At 46.2% G+C, this 9345-nt stretch overlaps 1 protein-coding gene across 1 annotated transcript in view; it reads right to left on the bottom strand.

The window, feature by feature from the left end:
- LOC142255785 (cell adhesion molecule CEACAM1-like) overlaps window positions 1-8957 on the bottom strand; it is a 47708-nt gene extending 38751 nt beyond the window's left edge. Inside the window, exons 1-3 of the mRNA XM_075327231.1 lie at window positions 8939-8957; window positions 8490-8807; window positions 3757-4038 (exon numbers count right to left, since the gene is read on the bottom strand). Of these exons, the coding sequence (XP_075183346.1) occupies window positions 3757-4038; window positions 8490-8807; window positions 8939-8957 (619 nt within the window). The remainder of the gene's footprint in view (window positions 1-3756; window positions 4039-8489; window positions 8808-8938) is intronic.
- Between the last annotated feature and the right edge of the window lie 388 nt (window positions 8958-9345).

Genomic DNA, 9345 nt, shown 5'->3' on the forward strand with positions numbered 1-9345 from the left:
CTGATGCCTTGTCTAGGTCTTTCATGCCCATGGAGCAGGAGGAAGAGACTACCCAACCTATCATCTCTCCTAGCAAGATTATTCCGGTGGCCCCTGTCACCCTGGCCCAGATACCGCCCGGGAAGACCTATGTCTCTGAGACAGACAGGCAAAAAGTGTTACACTGGGGTCATGCCTCAAAAACAGCCGGTCATGCAGGCCAGAAGAGAACATGGGGTGCGATTGTACGCCATTACTGGTGGCCATCCCTTCGCACGGACGTCGCTGCTTTTGTCTCTGCCTGCTCCTCTTGTGCCAGGAACAAGACGCCCAAACACCTGCCCTATGGCCGTCTTCTGCCTCTGCCGATACCCTCAGTTCCGTGGCAACACATAGCGATGGATTTTATTACAGACTTGCCATTATCCTCCGGACACACAGTCATATGGGTCGTGGTGGACCGGTTCTCCAAAATGGCTCACTTCGTCCCTATGGCTGGACTGCCCTCTGCTCAGGAACTCGCGGAAGCCTATATACATCACATCTTCCGCTTGCATGGCTTTCCATCCCACATCGTGTCCGACAGAGGAACTCAGTTCACCTCCCGCTTCTGGAGGGCGCTCTGCAAACATCTGGGAGTGACTCTGGACTTTTCTTCTGCTTACCATCCTCAGTCTAATGGCCAAGTGGAGAGGGTCAATCAAATCTTGACCTCCTTCTTACGTCACTATGTCAACGCCCATCACGACGACTGGTCCACGCTTCTGCCTTGGGCTGAATTCTCACATAACCACCACATCAGTGAGTCATCCTCCAAATCTCCCTTCCATGTCGTTTACGGACTTCAGCCCTCCGTCCCATTGCCTATATCCCCTTCTTCGGATGTCCCTGCGGCTGATACTGTAGCCCGTGACTTCGCTACCATTTGGGACTCTGTCAAGGCGTCCCTTGGACGCGCTTCCCAGCGGATGAAGAAACACGCTGACAAGAGGCGTCTGGACCCTCCGCGTTTCTCTCCTGGTGACCTGGTCTGGCTTGCTTCCCAGTACATCCGGTTGAAGATTCCATCCTACAAGCTGGGTCCTCGCTACATCGGGCCGTTTAAGGTCCTCCGCAAGATCAATGAGGTCTCCTACAAGCTACAGCTCCCGGCCACGATGAGGATACCCAACTCGTTCCACGTCTCCCTGCTCAAACCGGTTGTCCTTGGTCCCTTCTCCGCTACTGCCAGTCCGGCTCCTCCACCTATTGCCGATGACGACATCTATGCGGTAAGGGATATCGTGGCCATGAAGACCGTACGGGGTCGACAGTTCTTCCTGGTGGACTGGGAAGGGTATGGTCCTGAGGATAGGTCCTGGGAGCCCAGGGAGAACGTGGGCACTCCTCTTATCAGTGCCTTCATGTCCCGGTTGCGGGGAGGGGGGCGTGGGGGGGGGGTACTGTCACGCTCCCCGGGTCCTCACCCCCGCTCCCCGGCTCACCTGCCACGCTCCCCGCTCTCCAGCCTCCGGTGCCCGTCCTTCCCAGGCCCCCTGGTGCCCGATTCCGGCGCCCGACGGCTTCCCAGGACCTGGCCGGCTCCCCTGCGTCCTCCTCTCAGCCTCCTTCCCTGGCTTCTGGCACCCGGGCGGCGCGCATGCGCATTAGGGCGCGCGCGCGGTCACTGACCCTTTCTTAAAGGGCCAGCGTCCATTAACAGGAAATGAGGTTGAACAGGTACAGGGTATAAAGGGGGTTATTGTCCAAGGGGGCGGGGCCTGATCTTCGTGTTTTCCAAGCTAGGAGTCAGGTCTCCTTGTATCTTCTTGCCATACTCACGTATCTCTCTTCTAGAGCTGATCCTGCCTCGCCATCCGGTCCTGCTGAATCCGGAACCCCGCACGCTGTCCGTCTGCCATCTGACAGTCCGTACCATCTCGGATCCCTGCGGTGACCCGTCATCTTGCTCCAAAAGGTTCCGGACCCCGCCTGACATCATCTCGGCTTCCGAACCTGAGCTACGTCACCCGGACTATCATCCGTGACTCCGTGGTCCCAGGGACGTCTTCGTTACGCTCTCTTGCACGGACTGTTCTACTGCCCATACTGCTTCAGCTACCGGACTCCTTACCACCATCTTAGAGTTCGGCCCAGTGGATCCACCTCCTGGGTCTGCCCGACCGCCTGGCCCTGACATATACGTGCACATCCTCCAAATTTAGTCTCCTGATGTTAGTTGCATACTATATGTATCTACTATATTTGCCAAATTTTCATCAAGTGACCAACAAGCGTCATTGCTAATTGGGCTCCTGCCTTTTGGCTCATTACAAGCAGATTTAGCAGATGAACCATATTAGCCTAGAAAATGATGAGATCACAGTTCAAATGGATGACGTGATGTCTTCTGAAATGTCAGTGTGTTGTTGTGTTGCTCCCACAGTACGTGAAGCCAATATTTCTGTTTTTTCAGGCTGAGAGAGTACACAGGCCATCATATGCATTGTAACGATGACTAGGGAACTATATATATATAACTAATATACTGTATTCACCCTAGTCCGATATCCAGGAGCTCATGCTATGTGAGAGAAGGATATTTAGACCCCTTGAGAGGGAAGGTGGCCATCAGAGACTGTACTGTTGGGTTGGCCTGGGTTGAGCTCATAGGCCCAGAAAGATTGGGATCAACCCAACTGGGACTTGAATTGAATTTGATGCTCAGAAGGAAAATGTACTTAAGATATGTTCTCACTACCTCACATACAAAGTTGTGCCTAAAGAACTGTGGGAACTGTACTGTAAAAGACTGTTGGCCTCTTTGTCAGTCTATGTTGCAGTTTGGTCTTGGCCTACAAAAGACAATGGCAACATGTGGCCTGCTGAAGGTATGACCTGCATAACACAAGTCAACAAACCCAGCTGGAACCACTGTTCTTCAGTAGTGTGCCGGGCCGTCTGGAGTCAATCCCTCGCCTGCGCCACCCTACATTACTGTGGGGAAGGCAGGAGCTAGATGTCACTATTCGGGTGGGGGATCTGGATGTTCCTCACAAACCACTCTCAGAGCTCAATGTGGTTCTTCAGCTTACAAAAGTGGGAGGTTACTACTTTAGAGTTTGGAAGAGCTGCTTTGAAGCTAGCTGGATCACTGGATCCGATGTGCTTCAGCGCAACTGAGCTCCTCCAATGCTGAGGAGGCACCACTATGCGACCGTGCAACTGGTCCTAACTATCCATCATCAAGACGGCACCACCTACTGGCAGGCAGAAATCCAGGAGGCAGAAGAGCAATGTGCTCCTGAACAGAGTGCACTACAAAACCCCTTTAATATAGCACTCCAGCTCAATTCTCAAGATCTCTGCTTGTATTGAGTAGGGATCTTTATTGTCTACCTTCCATAAATATAAATCTATCCTCATGTGATCCACATGACTGTTCTGTAACTGTAACGAGCCCTGCTCCTGTGTGTCCATCATATGACACATTACCAGGACAAACTCTTAACCTATGGAATAGAATATTGTAGGTTACGTATGATCTAATAACTGCAATAAAAGCAGAACAAATATAAAAGAGAATATAAACCGCATTCTGCAATGTGAACGGGACAGTCTGCCCTTCTTTATCCGAACATCGGAAACAGAAGGTGAATGATGTCTATGGGAAATATAGAATATTATGTGAAAATCTTACCTTTCGTACATTTTATATGAAAAATAAGGTACGAAAGACATGAAGAATATCTCAATATACCTCCTAAAGTATGTAAACTACAGTGCACATGTACTTACAATATACAGTCAGACTCAGGGAGTTGCTGGTGTTGGAGCTGACAGGGTTCTGGATGGTGCAGGTGTAGGATCCGCCATCATTATCAGCCACTGGGGTGAAGTCCAGGAACGAGCCTCTGCAGATCACACGATCAGAGCAGATAATCTTCTGACCGTCCCGGTAGAAAATGTAAGAAGTCACAGTCTGACCCCCGGCATCACACTGGAGGGTCACATTGGTGCCGTTAGTGAAAGGTTTATAGATTGTGACATTAGAGAGGAGGACAGGAGCATTAAGAGGAGCTAAAAACAAATAAAAAAACATAGTGATTAATTTTGTGTGTAAATGGTTCCTGATCAGTCGTGTTGCTAAACCATTGATTGAGGCAGCACAAAAAATGGTGGTGCTGTTTATAATCTATCTATCATATCTATCAAATTTTCCTCTCCATGTGCATCTCACCAACAACCCGCGAGGCTCACCAACAAGGCCTATATCATAATTTTAGAAACACTGTTCAATTTTCAGTTGTCTTAGCCAAAAACTCTCAACTAGCCTCATGATATGATAGGTGCACCCCTAAATCCTGACACGTTGTCTCCCTGTTTTTGAAGACTAGTGGCAACTTGAGGACTGCAGCCCTCTGTCTTTATATGGGACTCTGCATTTAAATTCTTTTGGTAATGAAGTAGTTAATGTCTGTTTTTCTGTTTGCAGCTTTTCTGCAGGTAAGGTCAGCTGTTCTGTAACTACACCCCCTTTGGTTTAAATAGCTAGGTTTCCGAGCAAGCTTTGATGACTATACAAAGCCATTTGTATGCAAGCCGTCTTGGTGGAAGGAGCTGCTGAGTATTCTCCTGAAGTCGTATCCTGTCCATTTTAGTTGTTTATCCCTTGTTTGTCTCCCCTTACCTCTTGTCTTATTAGTGCAGTGGTGGGCCTAGTGAGCCTGACCCGCCTCTCATTAGTCAGAGCATCTATAGGGTTTCCCAGGGTCTTCAGGATGCGGCTCGGTGACAGTTGCAGAAACTGTAAAGGGATTGGCTAGCAGAGTATGGAAAGCTACAGGGGAGGATAGGAGGTGTCCATCTACCCTCTCACTATTCTCTGGGCCCACTGTTGTTATTGTTTCCTGGGTTTCCCCCTTGTCTGTGGTGTTTTTGAGGTGTATTCTTGTTTTGCTTCAGACTTCAGTTGGTCTGAATGCACTCGCCACGCTCGTTGCGTGACAAATCCTCGATAGTCTGCATTTTGGTTTGTGAAATCAGCAAAAAAATTAATCCTTGATCCATTTACCGCACTGATAAGAATATAGTGACCTGACTATAGGTATCAGGTGAGCTTCTCCATAATTATCTGCGGCAATGAGATCCCATGCTTTAGCCCCGACAATGAGGGGGACTTATCACAGTAAGTACAAAACATTGGAGCTGGCCAAAGACCGATATTTTATCCTTGTATTGTGATGATCAAATGGAGAAATGACTGTCACGGTTGAACAAAATCAATGAATAGCAAAGCAAACTGTGAAATCACTACGCAGCAGGACAAAATCTGGTTGTCCTCTGCCTTAGGTGTGGAAGCAGAAAGTCCAGAAGGAAGAGATGACACGGTGGCACTCAACCAATGTAGAAAATTCTTTATTTCTTCTCAAAAGTAAAATGGCCCTTTCGACAACATCATTAGTAGAGATGAGCGAACCTGAGGTTCAACGTTCGGGTTCGGAAACCAACTTCGAAAAAAACAAAGTTTGGGTTCGAAGTTCGAGCGAGTTACGAATGCAATCCACTCAAGGGAGATGCGCTGTACTTGGGTGGAATTGATGCTTAGCCCTGTGCGAGCCACTTGCAGTGTTTGAACAGCTCACACTTGGGGTAAAATCAGCGTGATTGGATGTAGTGTGCACATACACAAAAAAATTTGAACCCTTCCCCCCTTCCCCGCAAGTGTTCTGCTTACGGTTAAAAGCATGTGGGTGGATCCATGATCTGGCCAATTTCTGACTTCCATTGAGGTTCGAATCAAGTTGGAGTCAAAAAACAAACTTTTTTAAGGTTCGAATCTCCCTGGTGAACCAAACTTTGAAAGGTTTTCTCATCTCTAACCATGAGGTCAACCCTAAAGAGGAAGCGGTATCTGCTTGAAATGATAAAGATTTAGCAGAAGTTGCATCTGGTAAACCACTGATCATGTACAGATGATGTAACACTTTAAGAGACATGTTAGTGCATCATTAGCTAAAATCACTTAGGAAATCCAGAGGTTTTAACCTTTCTAGGTCTGGACAGAGTATGTCTCCTCCCACAGGGAGGAGATTTGCATAAGCTCCGATTATGGAAGGAAGCAAAGTGGATTATTTATTTCAAGACGCGAGCAGGTTTAGGAAACAAAACTAATGACTTATCTGCATTCATATGAGATAAAAGTTTTTCGAAAGAAAGGTTTTTAAAACTGTATTAAAATTGGCGCGATGTGCACGGTCGGCTTCAAGAGCAAGCCAATCAGGGCAGGACCTGTAGAAGAACATTTTTGTGCGAAATGGCCACCATCCATACGTGACCCACACCTACCCACCCACATGTCTTACTTTGTGAAGAAATTAAGGATTTTCTACATCTGTAGAGTGCCACCGTTTCATCTCTTTCTCTTGGACTTTATGCTTGTATGGTGTATACATTAGCTAGGAAAGACATCACTCTGTAAACATAAGAAACGACATCACCTGCTCATGTTGGGAAAGAGAACTGACCAGTAAGAAGAAAGGCTGTTCTCCTTTACCTCCATGATCATCTTTCCGGTAACCAGTCTGCACCCACAAGTAGTGCCTTTTCGTTGTCACCAGCACCATCATCATCCTCACCTGCTGCTTTCTATACCCCTTCTCCTCTACACCCTCAGATCATTTGACCAAAAAATGTGTTCAATACGTTTTTCAAATTGAAAACAGAACACTACACCTGATTTTTCTTCCAAATTAAATGGATAATTTTTGGACAGCTTGTGAAAAGCTATTGCTTCATTTAGCAAAATGCTGAATACTCCCCAAACAGGGATTATTGTTTGCACCCTACTGTGTAAAAATCCCACAGTATCTTCTAATTGCACAACAATGCATGCATCTGCCCCCAAATAGGGATAATTTTTAGACTGTTAATATAAGTGACCTACAAAGTCTAAAACTGCTTTGTGTGGTTAAATTGACTGCTGATTACCTCTGGTTACTATGTTTTTCCTGTTAGCCAGATAGGCTATGGTCACTTGGACATTTAAAAGGCTTTGTTTGCATTACAGAGCTCAAAATTGACCAAAAGGGGAATTTTGCAAGTTATATCTATATTTGCCGTGAAATTTGAGTTTTTTAAGTTGTGCAAATGTGGCGCCCCTGAGTGTCAGGTGCCACAGGGTACTACATCTAGCTCCGGATTCCTGGAAAACCAGTGCCGGTAAACACCACAACACACATACAAATCCACGCCCTTTTCCCCAGACTGGGTGACATGCTAGAGATGGAAGTGATGGATGGCCACCTATTGGTTGGGACGCATCTAATTGACTAGTTAGAAATCTGGGAGGAGGAGGGGCTAGTAAGTGAAGTGATGGGAGACGAACATCTTGTCAGAAAGAAGTCAGTTAGACGTGAAACCGGTTAGACGTCCAATCAGAAGTCAGTACACAGACAGAAAGTGTACACTGACTGAGTAAAAGGAGTACGGTTGCCAGGGAGAGTACAGTGTAGGTACTCAAGGGACCGAGCACCGGAGGGCTGCAGAACCCTAGTTCAGGAGGATGCTACAAGCTCACCTGTTAATAATCTGCCCGGTGAGGGGACCATCAAGGACCTCATTGACGATAGTGTCCGGGGCACAGCAGCAAAGAGGGAACCTGGGAACGGGGACAGAGGTCCGACCCAAGAGAGGTTCAAGCTGCCTGCCATACGGGCCCAGACAGTGACAACAGGAGGGGACCCCAAAAGACGCTTCAGGCCACGGGGACTCACCAACTACAGATGGGTGCATGGAAGTGAAGCTCACCAGGTCACTACACCGGCTTTGGGACCAAGGGAATACCAGATTGGTAGAAACCAGCACCAGCCGGGTTGCAGCAACTCCAAACCATTGAGTAAAGCACAAGTTAAACTGCAACCCCTGTGTTGTCTGAATTCTTCCTATACAGTTGCATCACCGTACTACAACCACCATCATCCTCTCCTGGGGACTAGGTCTACTTGCCGAGAGCCATAATACCCAATCTGCCCAATACTAACAGCCCCAGCAATGAGAGTCTTTTCAGCGGTAGTTTTATACAAATAGCCACATACCGCAAGTGGCGTCACGAAAAACACTTTATTTTTATTTTTCCCTTTCTACAAACTAGGCCCTTTTCAAACGGTCACGGAACCGGGCAACGGCCACCCGTGATATGTCCCAGTGAATACAAGGACCGAGTACTCCAAAGCCCTGGGGTGCGTCACATATATATATTTTTTTTTATAATTTGAGTGCCATAAAAGCAAAAACAAAAAAAATCAATGAACCCGGACACTTCAGAACCCCAGTTCTCGGGAAGTTCTAGTGTCTCAGTGGTCAGACTCCTAGTGGTCTGGAAACTTTCCCCTATCTTGTGGGTAAGGGACACTTTTGAAAATTGAGAATACCCTTTTGATATCTGCCTTTGTATTATAATAGGTTATGTTAAAAAACTGATTAGGTATAATAGAAAAAATAAATAAATAAAGCAATATTGGAATACTTACGGAACACCCCGAGCTGATAATCCACACTCTGAATCGAGAAATCGCCCTGATTCTCTACTGTCACAGTATATATCTTCTGGTCTGCATTTGTGAGTTTCTCCAGTCTCAGGGTCCCGTTTCTAAACAGTTGAGTTCTACTCGCATAGGATGTGTTGTATGTTGGTGCGTCATTATTAAGGATTCTTGCAATGTAGACCGCACCTCCGTCTGTTCTCCACGTTATTGCACGGTTGGCAGGAATTGCTATAGTCAGATTAAAATCCACCGATCCTCCCAGAGCTCCATTTATTGATACTGACAACTGAGCAGATACCGCACCTGGAATAGAAATCACATTTTTCTTGGAAATTGTAGAATATAAACATAAATATAAATAATATATATATATATATATATATATATATATATATAAAAAATAATTATTGTTTCTTTCTTTTATCTCTTCTTACCTAAATATAAGGAGCTCATTACGAGTCCACACAGCAGCGTTATAGGATCCATCTATAGAATCCACCGAGACATCGAGCTGTGCGCTCCGTACAATGTGTGAGATGTGACGGGCGGAACCGCAGAAGTTTATGGTGCTTACGTAGTAACGTTTCTCATTATTAGTCTCTTATGACCTCTACTGGTAATTCTCAATCTACCTATACAGAAATAACGAGTGCTGAAAAGATAATACTATAGCACATACTTATGTGTATTATTATTTGTATTATTTTCTGAAATTGGTATATTATCAAAATAGCAATATCAGCACATGATGCCAATCAAAGTATTGGGAATCTGCCACCTGATTTTTGCCACCTAATCTGAGACCAGCATGATATAGAGACAGGGACAATGATGTGTCACT

This window comes from Anomaloglossus baeobatrachus, chromosome 11, assembly GCF_048569485.1.
Source record: "Anomaloglossus baeobatrachus isolate aAnoBae1 chromosome 11, aAnoBae1.hap1, whole genome shotgun sequence".
NCBI lineage: Eukaryota > Metazoa > Chordata > Amphibia > Anura > Aromobatidae > Anomaloglossus > Anomaloglossus baeobatrachus.